This window comes from Sturnus vulgaris, chromosome 9, assembly GCF_052056855.1.
Source record: "Sturnus vulgaris isolate bStuVul1 chromosome 9, bStuVul1.hap1, whole genome shotgun sequence".
In the NCBI taxonomy this organism is placed as follows: domain Eukaryota; kingdom Metazoa; phylum Chordata; class Aves; order Passeriformes; family Sturnidae; genus Sturnus; species Sturnus vulgaris.
Genome location: NC_142251.1, coordinates 27,358,951 through 27,378,533, shown reverse-complemented (window position 1 = coordinate 27,378,533; position 19,583 = coordinate 27,358,951). Strand labels below are relative to the sequence as shown.

The window sequence follows — 19,583 nt, the reverse complement described above, 5'->3', positions numbered from 1 at the left end:
TTTACTTATGTAAAAGTGTCTTTAACTTGCAGCAACAAAACTTCAAGCAGAAGGTTGTGGCATTGCTGAAGAGGTTTAAAGTGTCTGATGAGGTGAGTAATTCCTTCTGTAAACCTTCCTGCCTTGTGTGCTGCCCTCTGCTTGGTGCATCTTGCTTTAGTCTTCAGGAGCACTCCCCTTTTTCCTCCTGTTCCCTTCATTTTGTTTTCAAGTCCACAGTGGATGTGACCTTTCCTTACACCCTGGCCTTGCAGGGAGGCTTGAGGGCCAACTTCTAAATGTCAGCAAACATTTTCTAGCTGAAGTTTTATCAAAAGCAGATTTTGGCAGCCGTGTGCGTCTCCATTAGTTTTGCAGCTCGCTTTGAAATTATCTTTGACCCATTCAAAGGCAAACAGTCCAAATGCTGTGTATTGCTTGTGAAGTTAGAGCCCAGCCTGTTTGATCATCTTACTAGAACAGCCGTGAAAAAATTAGATAGGGAGCTCAATCCACACGAGCCAGCTGTTTGGTCAGAGCTGGAAAGGCAGATCCAAACCCCAGGGAACCTGTGTGACATGAAGTGTCTGACACAAAACCAGTTGACATCTCCTGTGGCTGTGTGCTGATTCTGTGCCTTGTGGGAAGGAGTGAGTAACTCCTCGTGCTTCCTGACTCTCCCAAGCAGTCCTGCTGGCTTTGCTGCTCTTCCCAAGGTAGCTGGGCAGAGCCAGCACCCGCAGCTGGGAGCTCAGCTGAGCTGCTGCTGCTTCTCTGCAGCTGCCACTCAAAAAGCCAGCTCTGGGCTGGGCACAGCCCCTGCTTGCTCCGGGGTGGATGTAAAATCAAGTTGAGTGCGAGCTGCTTGTTCTCCTTGCCTCCTCCAGGTTTCATGCGCCTCCTGTGGACATTTTTGGGTATCAAATCAGGAGTGTCAGGGCAGCTTTTTCAGTAAAACCCAAGACAGGCTAGGCTGTTGGGAGTACTGGAATTTTGTACCGGTTCTAGGAAAACCGAGACTCCTTTGGAACCTTTTTAAAGTTCTTTGTTTATAGAATAGCATTGAATAATGGACATAACCAATGGTTAAATAGCATGTCTGTGCATGCCTAGTCCAATATGGAACTCTTGCCTAACCAGGCATTGGCAAGCTTGATCCAAGACAAGCATTTCTCCTGTATTTTATGTTTCTTGGATCATTATCATATCCTAGCATCAGGAACAGAATCTTACTCCCAGGACTGGTGTACTGCAGTGGTGGAGGGAGCATGGGTGATGTGGGATCAGTCTGGCTCCCAGCAGAGCTGGTGATTCCTGTTTTTTGTCCTGTGCAGGTTCTGGATTCAGAGCAGGACCCAGCAGAGCACGTTCCAGAGGTGGAGGAGGATTTGGACCTTCTGTATGACACGCTGGATATCGAGAATCCCAGTGACAGCGGGCCAGAAATGGAGGATGATGACAGTGTCTTGAGCACTCCAAAGCCAAAGTTAAAGTAAGTGTGAGGCAGCTTGTGCTGGGCCAGAGAGACACCATGCCCAGTGACAGATGTTGGTTTTATTCTCAGCCTTCCATGCTCATTTTTCCCCTCTTGGCATGGTGGTGTTTGAATAGGAAGCGTGTGTGAAGTCTGACTTCCCTTCAGTCTCAGTCCTCCCTTGTTCCCTTTGCAGATGTCCTGCTGTCCTGCCACCTGAGCACAGAGAAGGAGTTGGTGGCACACAGGCAGAGAATTGAACTGCACACAGTATTTTGAAGAGGCAGCAGAAACAGGAAGGAAATGTGTGCTGAGGCAGGGATGAACAAGGCACAGTGTTTTTCTGGAAAGACCTTTCTTGTAATAACACCCTGTGTGGAAAGAGAGCCTTTGCAGGGATTGAGGGAGCAGAGCTGCAGGAAACAAATGAATTCCCCAGGGCCCAAAGGCACTGAGTGCAGCACACGTGGATGTGCTCAAGCCTGTTCTTAAAGAGCTCGTGTGGGTCAGTCCCAGCCCTGCAGAGCTGAGCTGGGGGTTCTGGCTCAGGGTCTGGAGCAGATGCAGAGCCCTGAGCTGACAGAGCTGTGTCACATCTCTGCTCAATAAAGGCTGAAAACATGAGACTGAGCTGCACTCCTGCTTCTGGCTGGTGTGTGCTTGCCTGCTCAGGCCCTCAGGGTGTGATGGCTCTGAAACAAAGAGCTGTGGCACTGACCATGCAGCTGGTCAGCACAGCAGCTGCTGAACCTGCTAATGACCAGGTGTCATTATATCCTCATTAATGTTGAATAACCTCATTGGGCTGAGAGCAGATTGTGAGTCTCTGTTCCCTATCAGTGAGCCAGAAGATGTCAAGGATAGACTGGGGCAGTAGTGGAAATGCTGGGGCTGGTGGCATGTAGAGGTGTTTGGTGTTTAACCCAAGATACCAAGCAGTTGGTAGGCCCTACCTTGAAGGGATTTGAAAATAGATTGTGTTGTGCTAAGCAGCTGCTTCGAAACAAGCCAAAATGTTTAACTTTCCACACTGAGAGTTCATATGCTGTTCCCTGGAGCTGAGGAGCAAACTGTTCTGGGATATGTGAAGGCTGGAACAAGAACTTCATGTGTGTGGTCCTGGGGAGACACTCTGCAGTTTCCTAGGTTCCATATCTCGAAGAGGATGTGATAAATGTTGATGGCTTTGAGGCAGGTTTTTCCCACTACGACAAAAAATCGGTTCCTTACGTTGTAATTGAGTCTTGTAGCCTGATGTGATGAGCTGCCTTTTGAGTGGAAGCACAATCTGATTGTGTGTGGTACCTTATCTTACTGAGCAAATGTGTAATTGGAGCCCAGGGCTGGCAGCCAAATCCAGATGCAAGCTGGAAATAAAATGCATATTAGCCTGAGAATCACCCAGGAGCAGAGTGCTGGGGTGTGGGGGGAAGCAGTGATTCTCCTTGCTGTATGTCAGTCAGATTCAGGGATTCCTGGACACCTTCCTCTCCTTCCAAAACCAGTCTATTATACTTGGAACCATTGGGGAGCAGGAAGATCTTCTGGGAACTGTCATGTTGCTGTGCTATGAATGTGGTGAACTTGCCTTGGTTTTGGTAATAAGAAATGGGTTTTACTTTTCTTATTCAGACCTTACTTTGAAGGACTGTCACACTCCAGCTCTCAGACAGAAATTGGTAGCATCCACAGCATCAGGAGCCAGAGAGAGCCACCAAGTCCTGTAAGTCACATTTCAAGTGTTACCCCTCTGCACTGTCTCTAATTGCATGTGTAAATTGAAGCAGCCTCTCTGACCCCCTCCAAAGATTTGGATGCAGAGATAAAAATTTTCTGCTAAGAAAACCCGTTTGGATTTTTGGGACATTGGGGATTTTTTTTTTTTGGCCAGTTTGGGGTTTTTGTTTTCTTTTTTAATGCAAATGTTGTTATTAACTCCAAGGGTGCATCTTTGGGTTATGTATTGAATACTTGCTGGTGGTGTGAATAGCCTCGGATTCCCATGTGCCTGAAATGACTGCCAGGATGGGAGATGTTGCCTGGGAGTTTTAGGGACTTCGTAGCACTCTGTGGAGGAAGCTTTTCTTTGCTGTTGTTGGGGTACTTTCGCTGGTGACTGACATTGAATGGTCTGGAGCAGCTCAGCTGCTTTTCCATTCCCTCCTGGACATGAAGTGTCAGTCCCATCCCAGGGCACTTCCTTGCCTCTTCTGTGTGCTGTGCATCAGCTTTGCCACATCCCACACTGATGTGTGCAGTCCTGGGGTGAGCAGGGAGCACTGCTGGCCATGCTGCAGAGCTGTGTGATGTTTAACTGGGCAAGCATCTCTTCTCAACAGCCTGGCCCAGAGAACGTGGCTGGAAACTGTGCTGGTGCTAAACCTCCTGAGGATTTTTCTTCTCTCAAGCAGGTAGAAGTGCCTGAAAAGACAAAGAGTCTTGGAACCAAACATGCAGGCGACAGTGTTTCTGACACTGTCCCTTATGTAAGTTGAAAATGCACGTGTTGTCCTTCCTGCTGTCAGTGTGGGTGTCAGCTGTGGGCTGCATCTCTCTGTCCTTATGGCTGCACATGCAGCACAACTCCCATGGGTAACATCAGCTGCAGAGAAGGTAGCACTGAGCTCTCCTCCTCACCTTAGTCTGGAGGTTCTCATCTTTCAGCCTTTTGCAGGTGGAATGCTCTATTTGACCTTTTGTTCAAACAGCCTGAGGAAGGCTGGCCCAAAGTTTGCTGTTGAGCACCTAAAGGATGCTCAAGGCCTTTATCAGACAGAAGTCTTAGTTTAAGCTGAATTGGCAGAAATGAAGCTGGTCCTGGGGTAAAAATCCCAAAGCTCAAGTTGCTCTGCTGGGAACGTGGGGTGTGGAGCATTTCTCTCATGTCTTTCTCTCTTAGCTAGTTCATTGGGGTAGGATGAATTAAACTGCATTGCATGGGGAGGCTTTGAGGTGTGAGAGATGCTGTTTGGATCAGCCAATCTGAACACCTTTCCCCCCTCCAGCTCCCCTGTGAGGCAGAGCTGGGTAGCCCCAGATAAGCACTACTGGTTTCTCCCTTTTGGCAGTGAGGAGGATGTCTGGAAGAGGCAGGCTCAGTGTGCCCCAGCCAGGACTAAGCTCCCAAGCTGAGACACAGGGGAGGGTTTGTTCCTGCTGACTCTGTTCCCTGTGTTTTTGCAGGAGTCTAACCAGCAAGCTGAGGTGCAGGAGGCTGATCTCCCCACTCCAGACGTGTTTGTGGAGAAGCTCCCACCCAGCGGGAAGATCACGAAGACAGAGTCCCTCATCATCCCATCCACCAGGTACAGGGGCACAGGGCTGCTCAGGAAGTCATGGACAGCCTGCTAGGATTTGGTCAGGGTGGCCTTAAGGCACTAAACTGCCAGGACACCCTCCTTGTGTTTGGGCACTTTAGTGATGGGTCTGGAGCTCTTGATAAATGAATGGCCAGAGGTATTCTGAGCTGCTTTGAGCTGTGTGACTGCACTTTGCCTGGCTGGATCTCACTGTGCTGCTGTAGCAGCAGCAAAGAGGTGGTGTGGGTGTTAGCATGGGCTGTGGAAGTCATCCCAGGACTCCTGGGAATGTGCTGTGCACTGTCAGAAGCAGAATCATCAGGTCTCACTCTAGCTCAGACCTACGTGCCAGAATTCTGCTGGCATGACCGGGGGCGCTGGGGATTTGGGGGCTGTGTCTCACTGGGAAATGTGCCAGTCCTGGCAGTGCCACGTGTGTCCAGCAGGTGTGAAGGGAAGCAGGCAGGACGCCGGGGCAGAAGCACATCCCTGAAGGAGCGGCAGGCGGTGAGACCGCAGAACGAGCGAGCCAACAGCCTGGACAACGAGCGCTCCCCGGACACCCGGCACCACCTGCAGGTGGGCACTGCCCTGCGCTGCTGCTCCTGCCTCTCCTCCCTGCCCGGGACAGCGCTGGGAGCGACTTTGCACCGCTTAATCCGTGCTTTGTCTCCGTCTCTTCTGCCCTCGCTCAGAGCCAGGATTAACAAGTGCACGGTGGAAATGGATTTTCTCGTGTTCGGGCTTGGTTGGTTGTTAAATCTGAGCAAAAAGTACAGAGTGTTCAGCAGCACTTCCAGCTGCCTGCTAGAAGTGAGGAAAAATGGAGAAAGATGCAGCTGCTACAAGGTCTCTTAAAGCTAAACAGTCCAACAGAGAATTAACACCTATATTATTTATCCTTTTAACCCAATAACTAAATTCCCATGACCCTCAGTGTGACACTGACTGTCCAACCAGAAACTACTGCCTGAAACTCATGAAGAAGGAAGATGAGCACCAAAAAAGACACCACCCCAAATCCTCCATCTTGTCCCATACCTATTATTGTATTATAAAAAGCTCAAATTTAAAACCCTTCACTATGTGAAAGCACACACTATTTCACTACACACCCGTGATTTTAACTCCATCACTCAAATTTGGAAGCCTTCTCCAAAGCCTCAGGTCAAAAGCAATGTTCTCCAGGGGTTCAGTGGCAGAAATCACAGAAAGCTCAATAACCCCAGGTTTCTGGGATCCAACACCTGTCTCCTTTCTTCTGGTCCTAGCTCAGTCCCTGCTGGCAAGGAACTGGTCCCTGCAGCTTCAGGAAAGAGGGAATTTATATCTTGGCTAAAATTGTATCTTCCATCCAGTCTGTTGGGGTTTGCCAGCTTGTAGCTTTGTCAGCCAGGCATAAACTCAAAACACTGGAACAGATTGTTAGAATGAGAAATGAATAGGGATGTGTTGAGGATTTACTCCTTTGAAATAAGGCAGATTGCTAGGGACTGCCTTGTGCACAGCATATGTGCCATGCTTTTGTTAACTCTGGGACTCCCTTATTTCCCTCCTTGAAGGAGATTCTTCCTGGCTTTTGACTCTTTCGTTCTTGGGCTGCTTTAGCTGGTATAAAGTGATGTGAGTAAAAGTGCCTGGCAGAAGGAGTAATGGCCAACAAATCCATGCTGGCTGATGCAGTGTCAGTCCCAGCATGCCAGTGTGCCTTTGCTGATGGGGTGACTGGCCAGCATGCACAGCCACCTCATCACTTACAAGAGCTGGAGGCTTCATGGTTAAAGGTGACACCTCTTACTCTTGTCTTCTCTGTGTCTTTATTTCCAGATCCCCAGGAAAACAGTGTATGACCAGCTAAATCACATCCTGGTTTCTGATGACCAGCTGCCAGAAAACATCATTCTTGTCAATACATCTGACTGGCAAGGCCAGGTAAGGGCAGGAGACATTGCTTGAGCACAATTCTCCTGTGCTGTTCCTCCTCAGGAATGGTTTTGAGCTCTGCACTGACCAAGTAGGTTCTGCTGCATTCTGCCTGCAGAGTGTTCAGTGCCCAGACAGGCTGGATTTCATCTGGCCAGGACATGCTGGGATCTTATAAAACTTTGCCACCTGAGCCTTTCCACAGAGGTATTTTCCCCTCCAAGCAATGCCATTCCTTCTGGTTAGCTGCACACTGGCAATATGGCTAAACCCTGGCACTCAAAAGCCTCCTAAACTGTGGTAGGCTGGGACAAAGGAAGCAGGCAGGTCTGACCTTGTGGTGGTTTAGGCTGAGATTTCTGAGCACGGCTGGTGAACAGGAGAAAATATTTCAGGAAATATTTCATCTCTGTAGGCATGTGCTTGTGACTGCTGGCTGCAGGAATCACCCCATGCTTGCTGAGTGATAGTTGTTTTAAGAAGAACCCAATTCTTTCTTTTGCTGACAGCATGGAGCAGTTTTGAGTCTGGAACAAATTTTGCTCCTTTTGGAACCTTATTCTGAGAAAGCAATAAAATATGTATGGAAGAGGACCAGTGGACATGTGCTGGGTGGCTGTTGCCTGGGGAACTTGTGCCAGGCTTGTGGAGTTACATTGTCCGGTTTGGATTTCTGCTCCTGGAAGAGCTTAGGTCTCAATGTGTGAGAGAAAAATACCATCTGAGCTACTGGTTCCACTTGATACTTGGAAGGCAGAGAAATGCCTTCTGGAGATGGGCAGAAAGTGTTGTAAATCATCTTCCAGGGGTTCTGGCAGCTTGTGCCTGCAGTGGCAGAGGGCATGAAGGATATGGACTGGGGTGTACAGATTAGTCATACAGAAATGCAAAGTGTGAGATCATCATGTGTACCTGAGGTGTGTGGTGTCCCCATCAGCTGCATGGAGGGAGAACAGTCCCTCATGAGTGTGGTAGCACCCTTCCCTTTCTGCAGTGTTTAAGGGTGGGCAGAACATTGCATTCCTTTTAAAATGGAAATCAGAGAGATGCACTTCCAGAAGCAGGCAGGTAGTGTCTGCTCTTTCCCAGTGCTGTCTGCTGCAGCTGCCCTGCCCTCTGTGGCTGTAAAAACTGTGCTGCTCTGGGTTGTCATGTACCAAAAAAAAAAAAAAAAAAAGGATATAAAGTGTTCTGTTCTCTCCTCAGTATCTTTCAGATGTCTTACAAAAGCACACCTTGCCAGTGGTCTGCACCTGTTCCTCTGCTGATATTCAGGCAGCTTTCAGCACAATTGTCTCCAGGATACAGAGATAGTAAGTTCTCACCTTGCTTGTGTTGTCTCAGCCCCTGTGCCCCAGGACTCAGGGAATTCATTTCTCAGCTGCTGCATGAAACCTTTCCAGTCTGCTCTCCTGAAGTCAGAATTGTGTGGCTCCTCAGCTCTCACAGCCCTGCAGGGTGCTGCTGCTCTGCCTCCTGTGGGGCATCCAAGTCACCCCCAGCAGTGATGATCAGAGATGGTGCTTTGGGGGCTGCATCCTGGCTCAGGTGCCTGCACCACTAAAGCATGCAAAACAAACGAGGGGGTGTTAAACAGCTCCTGCTCTCCCTTCCAAGCAATTGCCAGATGAATTCCTCGGTTCCTGAAGGCATTCCCTACTTACCTGCAGAGGGCTGTGGGTACCTGAGTGTGTTGTCTGACCCAGCAGTTAGCAGGTACATCCTAACCTAGAAATTCGAGCCCAGCCCTTCAGAATATCAAAATGTGCAAAAGAGGGAGCAGGGAGACCAATTAAGAAATTACTGAAGAATGTTGTATTTTATTAATGTTTTAAGCTGCTGAGAATAGTTGCAATATTGTCTTGTGTGTTGAACAAACTCTTCTGCTATAATTGTTATCAGATTTTTGCTTTTATTTTTTTTTTTTTTTGCTGCTTGTTCTGAAATACGTGGTTGAAGGCACAATTACAAATATGTTTCCTCTTTTTCTGTCCAGCTGTAACTGCAATTCACAGCCTCCAAACCCAATTAAAATTGCAGTGGCAGGAGCCCAGAATTACCTCAGTGCTGTGTTGAGGCTCTTTGTAGAGCAGCTGTCTCACAAAACCCCCGACTGGCTCGGCTACATGAAATTTCTGATCATCCCTCTAGGTAAATAAGGGCTGGTGTTTGTTCCCAGGAAGGGGAATGGGTGAAATGTGCTGTTCTCCCTCAGGAGAAGCCTTCCTGGAGCTCTGGCTTTAGGTTAAATGAGGCACTTTGTTCTGGTTTGTGCTGCTCTTGTGTGAGTGAATTTCATCTGTGACTTCCTGATGCCAAAGTCTGCTTGTAAGCCTTTGGTTTGAAGCAAAGGGTTAAGAACTTCCTCCCCACACAGAGGAGACTCTTATGCACAGAATATTGTTCTAGAAGCCCTTTTCCTTGGCTGAAATGTTAAATTCAATGGGCACCATGTTTCCCAAAGCAATAACTGTTCTGGCCTCCCTGGGCTTGACTCAGAAAATGTTAATAGAGGAGGGGTTGAAAATTTTTTAAAGGCTCTGAAACTGCTGAGAATTTGAATTATTCAAATTACATGCATCTTTTGGCCTTTACTTTATGTGCTGGTCTGCTCAGGTTTTTCCCTCAGTTTTCCAACAGCTTAATCTCTGCCCCTTCAGCAGCTCAGCAAGGCTGCCTGGCTGGAAAGCTCCCCAGCTTGGATTGCTTGTGGGGAGGGTGGGAGAGTGGATTGGTAACAGCTCCAGGGGCTGGTTGTGGTCAGAAACATGAAGAATGTTGTGGTTTTAGTCAGAAACATCAGGAATATTGTGGGGACAAGGCTGGGGAGCAGGGGAGTCACTGGTGCTGTGGGCAGGGACATCTGGGCAGTGCTGCTGTGGTCCAGGGCTTGACTTGTGTGGACAGAGCACTTGAGTGATTTAAGCAACTTGTAAGAACACTTGAAAAGCACTTTTTGCCAGTGTTTCCCACTTTTCTGGGTTTGGGAGCAGCTGTTGGCAGTTCCTGTAGGAATTAGGAGCTGCTGCCCAGCCCCATGAACGCTGGGGTTGGGGGTTAGGCTGTCCATTCAGGGGTGGCATTTGCAAAAAGTTAAATAAAAAAAAGGCAGAGGAAAAGAGCTGGATCCTTCTGTAAAAAAAGCACATTTAGTTTCCAAAGTGGTTGGCAGGAAGAGAAGAGAGAGCCCTTTAGGGAGTAAAAACAACAACAAAAAAATTAATTTCTGCAAGGTTAAATGTGCTTTGAATGAGAATCTGTGTCTGAGGCTTTGCTACTCACTTGCTAACTGTCTCCTGGTCTCAGAAGAAGAGTTTTCTGTCCTGCAGTTTTTAATGATCTCAAAATACTCTCTCTTTGAAGGTGAAACACAGGATTTAGCTAGTGTGGGTTTGGGTTGGTTTTTTGATCTTAAAACTTTCTTTTGTAATCAGAAAAGAAAAAATTAACCAGGCACTTTGATAATGAAATGCTTTAGAACTGTGAATTCTTTTAAAATTCTACTTTAAATATAGAAACTTCTCTAGCAGGACCCTTTCCATGGAAGTCTGCAGTATTTCCTGATTGGATCAAGTGCTTATTTCTGGCCAGCTCTCTGGCAGTTCATTAAAGTGATTGAGGAGCCACCTCTCACTTGTGACGATTGAAAAAGCACCCAGGACAGAATGGTGACCATGCCATAAATGCCTTAAAGGAAAATCCTCTCTGCTGCTTGCAGTACCTTTGAACTGGGGCTGGTGGACTTTGTCCATGGATGGTTTTACCTTCTGAGTCCCCAGCCACACACTCCAGTGACACAAGGGTCAACCTTAGCAGTCAGAAATGTTTAATTAAATTACAGTAACCATACAAACTGGGAGAGTCAGTCCTGCTCCATGCTACTGGTTCTATGGCTCTAAGACTCTCTTGCTGTCTAAAACACGACATAAACAACTGCAAAAGGGGAAAATAAAATAAAATGTTGGGGTTTTTTTGGCTGTTTGGGGTATTTTAACATTTTATCTAGGTCCCAGGGGTAGAACTTTTTGGGAGACTTCCTGTTTGTTGCTGGTTTCCATGTGCAGTGTGTTTTCCCAGCATGTGGGAAAGCTTCTCCAGTTCATGGTGCAGAGCTGAGCTGTGTGCACTGCTTCAAACTCCCCTGCAGGAGAAATGATGGCTCCCAGTCCTCATGGCACTGAGGGACCTCCTGCTTTCACCTCTCTTTGAAGTCTGGGAATCAGCTTGGAGGTTTGGAGGACTAACACAGTGGGTTTATTGTTGAGGTTTTTTGTTGGTTTTTTTTTTTTTCCCACCAGGGGTTTTCTGGACCATGGTGAGTACAGTTCAGCAACCGGGGGTCCTCTTGAAGGAATTTGTCAGGTTTCCAGTCACCAGCTGGTGTCTCAGCTGTTGCAGCCTCTGGAAGTGTGGCTTGGTGTGCAAATTTGGTGTGCAGGAAGGAGGAAAATAATGTGATTAAAGGGAACTCAGAGGCTGCTTCATGGCTGACAGTAAATGTGCAGGACTGGTGCTGAGCACGACTGCCAGGTGCTGACTGGGAAGGTGATCCTGGCACACCTTTTCTCCTGTGTTCAGAGACTCGAGTTGCTGAGGGGTGTTGTCTCTTTTGGGGACACAGATGGCCTGAAATGAAGGTGGCAGATTTTGTCACTTGAACAGCTCTTGGCTGTGGTGCAGCCTCTGGGCAGGAGGGGCTGTGTGGAAAAGCTGCTGGCAAAACTGAGGGGCTGACATGGAGAGCTGTAGAGCCCTTGTGCTTTCCAAATCTTTTATTTCCTCAGCAGTTTCCCAGTCCTGTTTTCTTTGGCCTTTAAAAATTTCATTTGTTAGGGGAAAGTGTCAAGTGAAAGAGGAGTGTGTTGAAGCAGTCTGCATTTGGAAGTCTATTTGCATGCTCTTGTAGAGATAAGCTGGACTAAATGTCTTGGTTATAACTCAAGAAGTTTATTTTTGAGGTGTCTAGTGTGGTTTTGATTTTGGAGTTTAATTCTTTGCAGATCAAACTGGAGAGCACTCATGTTTTCCTTTCTTTCTTAGGCTCTCATCCAGTGGCCAAGTACCTGGGCTCTGTAGATTATAGGTACAACAACTTCTTCCAAGATCTAGCCTGGAGAGATCTGTTCAACAAACTTGAAGCACAGACCACTGGTAAGGCTCTGTGTGTCTGTCTGGCCTGTGTGGGATGAAAAGCTTGAATGAGTAATTTTAGCAAAGGTCAAGTAAATATAAGAGGAAGCAGACAAGTGTTTTTGTTCCTCTTTTCTCCTCGCTCCACCACATTCCCATTTCAGATGCTGACCTTTCTAAGTCTTGCACATGGTGGTTTGCAAACAGTTCTTGGCTCCCAGAGGCACTAACTAGCTGCCTCTGAGTCATGCTGCTCTTACCTAGCTCTCAGCTTTCTTCTTTGATGTGGAGGTCTTGCTACTAAGTCCAGTACATTGCTTTCCTTCAGGAAATGTGCAGCCTAAAAACCTTTGGAAAACTGGAAGCTCTGGGAAGATTAACTTCTGTTAGTTGTGTGTGAGAAAGATCCTGCCAGCAGACTTGAAAACATTCTCATTAAAGAAGAATTTTGTTCTTTACCAGTGTGGTAACAAGTGGGAGCTGCCCTAGGTCAGACCAACAAGTTCCTGTTCTGATCTGAGTTTGTTCTAGGCCAGATTAAAGCCTTACTTCATGTTAAAGTATAATTTGTTTAAAATATGAATGCTTACAGTTTCTCCCTCCATTTCTTCAATAAGGGAAGGAACCAGGAGGATTTGCAGCATTCAGGGCCACGTGAAGGCAGCATTGCCCATACAGAAATTTCATTAGAAGGAAAACTTTGGAGTTTGTGTTGCACCATGAGCATGGGGAGGTTGCAATGTGGTTCTCCCTGCTGGAATTGCAGAGTTCCTGACACTCCTAAGATGCTCCTGGAAGTCCTGTAGCCATGGGAGGAGGAGAGAGACCTCTTGTCATTGTTGAGAGCTGGTTCCAGCAGGTGGGGACGTGGCTGGGCAAGGCCTGGGGCAGCCTGTTGAAGGTGAAGTCAGCCCTCTTTGGAGCAGGTGGCTGGACTAGAAATCTCCTAGTGTACTGTCCAACCTAGGCTTTCCCTTAATCCTGAATTCAGGGAAGAACTGGTTTCCTTTACTTGCTTGCTGCACTTGAAAATGCAGAAGAATGTCAATGCAGACTTGATTTTTGTGTCAGAATTAGGAATTCTTCATTACCTTTAGAAACCCAGAAAGAGCCATGTCTCTTCCTTAGTTGGTTATATGATGTATGCTATGAGGGAAATTCCACCTCATTTTTGTATAGTGCAGATTTTGTACATTCTGCATTTTTCTCTGGGTGGTGGCAACTGCACAGAAACTCCGTGATGGCCCAAGAAGATCTGGCAGAGAATCCTAACTCTCACCAGTTCACTGCTCAAATGCAAAGAATCTGGGTTGAAATGCCCATTGTAAAGTGTGGAAGTGCCTGTTGAAAGTCACTTTGTGTTCCTGTGATCTCACAGTTGAGGCTCTTTGGTTGAAACCAGAGAAATATGGAAGCCATTTAGGAAATGCCTTTGTGTGGACTTGAATGAACCACAGTCTCACAAATCCATGTGGTCTTTGTGCTCTTCCTACCCTTGTGTGTCCCTCAGTCTTTTTGGTCAACTCAGCAGGGCCATGAGTCCATTAGAAACTCGGGTAACTCAGTGCAGGTGTGAGCAGAGCAGCTCACCTGGCAGAGATGGCCAGGCACTTTCTTCAGCAGATACCTGCAGCTAAGGTGTGAAAAAGTCTAAAGCTGACTCTGGGCAGGTACAAAGAAAAGAGCTAAAAGAGCTCAGATTCAGTCAGAAACGCTGAGAACAATTCAGCTTTGCTGTGCTCTGGGGCAGGCAGAGCTGCTTGTACCAAGTGCAGCCCAAATGCAGCTGTCTGGGCAGCATGAGCAGTGCAGGGCAGTGCTGGCAGTGCTCTCAGGAGTCACTTGGATGCTTTTCCCTCTGTTCCCCTGCAGTTTCGGAAGCGCCCGACGTCGTGTCCCGGATAACGCAGTACATAGCAGGGGCCAACTGTGCCCACCAGCTGCCCATTGCTGAAGCCATGCTGACCTACAAACAGAAGAGGTATGACCCCCTCGTCCTGCTGCCTCCCACGACCAGCAGCTGCTTGAGGGCAAAGTGATTTTCTCATCTTGTGCCAGCGTTGAAAACCAGAGCCCTTGGGAGCCCCACGTTAGGCTGCACCCAGTGGTGTGTCCCACTCGGTGGATCTGAACAGCAGGGTTGCTTTAAGTGCAGTGATGCTTTTTTTTTTATTTATCGAAGGTATAAGGGGTTTGGGGAAGTGAAGGCTAAGCAGGATGGGGGATGGAGAGATTTTATCTGCTTAAGTTCCCTCGCCACAGTGACCTTAGGTGTGTGAGACTGCAGCTTGGCATCCTCCCACAAAGCATCTTCCATGAGACCTGACCTTTTTTACACTGGGGTTTAAACCCCTTTCTTTTTGGTGTGTAAATAGCAGAGCTTCTGGCAGCAGAGACAAAATCCTTGTTGATTGGCAGTTGCAAGCCACCAGGACTCCTGCTGAGGAGGGATGACATTCACCAGATTTCATTTCAACTTTTCTTAAGGGATAAGCAGGCTGTAGGAGGGAGGATTGGGGCCTGAGAACAGACTCAGGAGTATGTAGGGCCTCCTGTGGCCATGGTCCAGGAGGAAGAGTAGCTGTCATCAAGGGACAGAGGAGGATAATAGATTTGAACTCAGCTGATGTGAGTTTTCTCAGTCAGGGACTAGCAGCTCCCTAGGAGACAGGGATGTTGTTAATTTTTAATTACTTCTATCTGATTTTTCATTTTTGGTCCATTAACATCCCTTATATTGGTGTCTCCTTTACCTAAGAATTGGGAGAAATTAGAAGCGTGGGTAGCATCACTTCTTCCCCTCCTTTTTGGAAATTCTCATTGTATATTGCTTTTCCATTCCTGTGTCTGCTCTCACGTTACTGTGCAGAAATGATTCAGTGAAATTTCACCCATTCTACATGTTTTTCCTGCATTTCCAGACTGACTAGTCAAGTAAAAGAGACTAGTCTAGTCTCTTCATGTATTTGTGGACTTCTGTAAAGTTAACATGATGAAATTTAAAGAGCTACAGAGCACTTGAAGCTCTTGCCTTCAGTTTTGCATTTTGTTTTTGGTGTGAAGGCTTGCCTTTGTAACCAGCTCAGATTCCCCAGTGCAGTGTGAGCCCCTTCTGAGGCTGCCTGGTTCCCTCTCTGCACTGCTTTCCACTGCCTCCCCCCTCCTGGTGCAGCCTCACTTTTGTCACTAACACACATTTAAGGGTTTTGAGTTTCTCGTGTGTCCAGAAGGTCAATTCAGCACTTTGTTGGAGAACAGCTAAAACGTGTTTGGGCAAATCCTGCCCTCACCCCTCCCAGCAGTGTGCAGGACTGCTTTACCAAGCTGGTCTGACCCACGTGGGTTTGGCACCCTTTGGACCCTGGTGCCATGCCTGAAGCTGTTCATAGTTTGAATTTAGGAGGTTATTGGGAAGGGAGATTGCTGAAACTCCTGGTGAGACTCTGGCATAGCAATCTCTCAGTATTTCTGCGTGTCTGCCTTAACTTCTGCTTTCAGGTCAGTGCCCCATGAGCAAAGGAGAGTGAGTCAGAGGAGCAGGCTCTCCAGTGGAGCATGGGCATTGTCTCCTGGGTGCCTTCCTTTAGGAATGGGGGTCTCTGTCATTGGCAGCAGCTTAGGGAGGGGATTGTTAAAAACAGCTCAGGAATTGTGTCTCCATTAGCACTATCTAAACAAATGTATGGCTTTGTTGTAAGTATAATAACACATTTATCTTTTTCTTTGGTTGCTTCCTGAAAAGGAAAAAGAGCTTTCATTTTGATTTTACCATAAGGTATCAGTTCCTTTGAGGTTTCCTCTCCCAGCTCCCACCTCTTTTCCCGGTGATCTGGTGATTTGTGCCTTGTTTAACAGCTCCTGCGGGTCTGGGATGCACACTTTGTGCTTTAGGTTCAGTTCTGCTCACTGCTTTGAAACCCTGGCATCTGCTGGCAGAATGCATAGTTGAAAGTGACTGCTGTGCCTTTGGACCACACTTTTGGGTTCCCAGGATGCAGATTAAGTGGGAATGAAGGAGTTGTTGAGACAAGAGCTCAGAGCAGTACAACATGGAGAAGGTGGGGTTTTTCCTTGCCTTAGCTATCGGGAGATAGAGTGTGGCTCCAGAAGGATCAGGATGGAGAAAAGGCTTTTCAGTTCCCATCTGTTGGAACTGGAGTGCTGTAGGTGGCACTCAGAGGCCCAGGGTGGGGATTAGTCCAAGTGCAGACCAGCAAATCTCCCTGTAATCAAAGATTTGAGGACTAGTCTCTTACTGGCAGAGCATCCCAAACATATGGGGCTTCTCTGAGCTTAAGAAAGGGAAGACAGATGTGTGCTAGCACTGCAGCTGTGCTCTCTGAGCTGCCTCCAAAACCCTCATGCTCTGCAGGGTCCCCTGCTTTGAATCATATGATTATTGGGCATTTTTTAGTTTGTACTCAGCACACAAAGTTACTGCAGCTCCCTCCCCCTTGAGGCCAGAGGTGAAAATGGCTTTTCCAAGGCCAGCTTTCAAGGCAGTGGTCCAGGTAGAAACAAGCAGCACTACCTACAAATTCCTTGCAAGAGAAATCTCCCAGAATCCTGGCATCTGCTCTGTTAAACAAGCCCTAGTGGTCCAAGGAAAGCCAAGCCAGTCTCTAGGATGTAGCTGTATGTGATGAGCTGCTTTGTAACTCTCTTGCCAGCTGTCCCTCCTCTGACTGACCCCACTGTCCCCCTGCCCTCGTTCTGTTTGTCATGGCCAAGGTTGGCGCATGCACTGCCTGTGATGGACTGCAATGGTGCCAAAGCTTTGTCCTGCTCTTCTGGAGCATCTGCTCACCTTACCTGGGAGCAGGGGGAGGGGATGGCTGTGAGGCAAGGGGCTCACGAAGGAAGTGAAGTGCCATTGCAGCTCCTCTGAGTTACACTGGGTGACTGAACTCTATCTGTGAGCTCTGGGAGAAGTCCTGGTCACTGAATTCTGAAGGAACAGTGCAATCCAGGCAACACCTGGGCAGCTGAGACTGTGGGGAGGGGGTGGGCCTGTCTCCAGGAGGGGATGTCACTGATGTCTCTCTGCATTGCTTTCTTGGAAGAAACCCTGTGGTATTTGAGGTGTGAGATTCAGCACTCCCTCATTCCCAGTGCTGCTCAGTTCTGGGCTGGTGTCACCCACTGTAATTCAGTGCCCAGCACAGCTCATGCCATGTGGCTTCTGGACAGCCCTTGCATGGATCTGGGGAGCAGCCTGGCTGTTGGAAATGGAAGCATTGCTCACTTGTCAGGGCAAGGGCTGGATCACTGCCTGGTTATGTGTTTTGAGAGCACTTCCCAGCTCTTGCTCCCAGTTCCCTTGGGCTGGAAGGCTCCTGGGCAGTAGGAAACACGGGGTACACAGATCCTGCCTGCTGTGTGTCTCAGAGCAGTGGCTGAGCAGAGTCCAGGTCACTGCTCTGAGTGCTTCTCCTCAAGCACACCCTGCAGCAGCTCCTGAACGTGAACATGGCAAAGAGGAGCCTGGACCCTCCTGTGGCTCAGCAGAGCTCGTGTGATCTGCCTGGTTACTGCAGGAAACTCCTTGGGCACCTGCTGGAAATTCAACAGGAGTGCAGCAGGGAAGAGTGGAGGCTCAAGCAATGATGGATGTCCTGTTGACTGTGTCCAGCCCACCACAGGAAAGTGAAGAGTGCTGGAAAGGAGGTTTTTGGGAAGGGTGAGAGGAGGCTCATCTGATGTGTCGTGAGGTTCCTTGTTTGGTTTGACCCTGGTGGGAGCAGGTCAGTGTTATCCAGCAGACAGCTGGAGTTGCCCAGTGGGCAGGACAGATTTCATGTCACAGATGAGTGAAGAGTTGGTGGTGCCTGGCCTGAAATGTCCCAGAGTCCTGCTAGTCCATCAGTGATCAAAGTCCTCTCTCTTCTGTTGCCTCCTTCAGGACTGGACTGGACTAAAGGTGACACATCAGTAACTGCTAAAAATCACAAACTTGGGCTAGGTCTGGTTTTAAATTACAGCTGAGGTACCAGGGCCTTCAGAAGCCCTGTGGGTAAAAAAAAAAAAAAAATTAAATTACAGCTAGGTACCAGGGCCTTGGACATGTGGGGTTAACCCTCTGCAGCCTGGGAATCTCTGCAGCTGAGGGAATGAGGGGAAGCTGCCCCTCCAGAGATGGGAGATGCTTTAGCTGCAGGGCTGGAGGAGGGATCAAAGCAGCTGTTATCAAGGTGAAAGGATTCTGAATTAACGTTTTGGGATCTCAAGATCCTGAAGGACAAAAATTGGAAAGAGCATGAAGGAGGAAATGAAGAACAAGCATGGCCATCTCATCTTTCCTCTCATCCACAGGAAGAGCAGCTGTTTTGATAAGCTGCATTTCTAGAGACTAATGTGCAAGAGCAGAGTTCCCAAGGACTAACAGAGGCTAACAGAGCTGAAATCCAGCTGGATTGCTTCAGGAACAGCCTGTGCATCATTGTGAGCTCTGATAAATGGTGGCTGGAGCAAACTGTATTTCAAAATTGCCCCTGAGCTCTCTGCAGTGGGAATCAGAGCTCCCAGGGGGAAGGAGAATGAGTTTTCTGCTGGAACTGGGCATGGTTTGTTTTTTCAGAGCTCAGAGCAAAGCCATCCAGCAGCTGAGACATGACTGGGTGGCTCTTGTGAGTGGGACTCAGTTTCTGCCTGCCTCCAAGCCCGTGGAGCTAAAGGAAAGAGAAGAGAGCTGAGCCTGTGTTCTGTGCCTCTCCCAACAGCTCTGCGGATTCCTCCTTCCCCTTTGCAAACCTGGGGCTGGAAATGTCGTGTTTGTTGGAGATGTGTGGGCAAAGATGGGACCTCTCTGCCTTCCAGCACGGATTTAGGGACCTGCTCACTTTGTCCTGAGCTTCAGGAGAGCAAGAGAGGAGGGTAGGGGCAGTAGGGTGGGAGGTGGGAAGGGAGCAAATTGATGCCTTAAGGATGGATAAGCAGAGCTGAGCCAAAGCAAGAGGAGCTGTTTGCAAAATCAAAATCCTGTTCTGCTTTGGACCACGAGGGAGCTCTGGCTGAGTCATGCTCGCTGCACTTTTATGTCATTCTTTCCTTGAGGCCCAGAGGAATGTGTCCAACCTGTGCTGATCACACAGATTTACAACCTTTGTGCATTTGGTGCATTTCTGATCCCTGCTGGAAACAGCACAGAAATACCTGCAGTGTTTATGCTACTCCCAGCTAAGTTCTGGACTAAAGCAATGCTGGATGGGTTTTTCTGAGCACTGGGGGATGCACAGGAAGAGAAACATGAGAAGTCTCTGTGTTTGTCTGCTTCCTACCTGTTTCCTGTGCTCAGCCACTGAGAAATGTGTGTCTCGCCTTCCCTCTGCTGAGCTGTAGCTCCTCCAGACATGTGGATGTGCTCCCGTGGGTCTGTCTCTGCTCTCTGTGGCCACTGTAGGGAGCAATGGCTCTTCATGGCCTGCCTTCCTCCTCACTCATCTCCTCCTCCTCCTCCTGTCTTTGCTGAGTCTCCCCCTAACTCCTGCTAGGTGTGACTGGCCCTGGTTGCTGGCCTTTCTCAGCCCTTGCTTGCCCAGAGCAGAGGGGTGTCCAGATCTGTGTGTGCTGCTGTCCCCAGCCGTTTTGGGGACAAGGTGTGCCTGTTGTCATCCTGGTTCAGCTGGGGGTGCCTGAGATCTCACGGGGTGGCAGCTGCCAGCAGCAGGGAGTGTGCCTGAGTGAGTGTGAGTGTGCCTGAGTGAGTGTGAGTGTGCCTGAGTGAGTGTGAGTGTGCCTGAGTGAGTGTGAGTGTGCCTGAGTGAGTGTGAGTGTGCCTG

General features: G+C 48.4%; 1 protein-coding gene across 11 annotated transcripts in view; it reads left to right on the top strand.

The window, feature by feature from the left end:
• The window catches only part of PACS2 (phosphofurin acidic cluster sorting protein 2), a 72,811-nt gene that overhangs the window by 40,797 nt on the left and 12,431 nt on the right, over positions 1–19,583 (top strand). For 2 of the 11 annotated variants that reach the window (XM_088170236.1, XM_088170240.1), the window contains exons 8-19: positions 33–92; positions 1,314–1,471; positions 3,086–3,176; positions 3,865–3,939; positions 4,637–4,758; positions 5,199–5,331; positions 6,580–6,684; positions 7,882–7,988; positions 8,672–8,826; positions 11,716–11,826; positions 13,678–13,786; positions 15,548–15,580. In XM_088170236.1, the coding sequence (XP_088026362.1) occupies positions 33–92; positions 1,314–1,471; positions 3,086–3,176; positions 3,865–3,939; positions 4,637–4,758; positions 5,199–5,331; positions 6,580–6,684; positions 7,882–7,988; positions 8,672–8,826; positions 11,716–11,826; positions 13,678–13,786; positions 15,548–15,580 (1,259 nt within the window). Of the gene's footprint in view, positions 1–32; positions 93–1,313; positions 1,472–3,085; positions 3,177–3,861; positions 3,940–4,636; positions 4,759–5,195; positions 5,332–6,579; positions 6,685–7,881; positions 7,989–8,671; positions 8,827–11,715; positions 11,827–13,677; positions 13,787–15,547; positions 15,581–19,583 lie in introns of all 11 variants that reach the window. The other 9 variants (XM_088170234.1, XM_088170232.1, XM_088170233.1 and 6 more) reach the window with 6 other exon arrangements.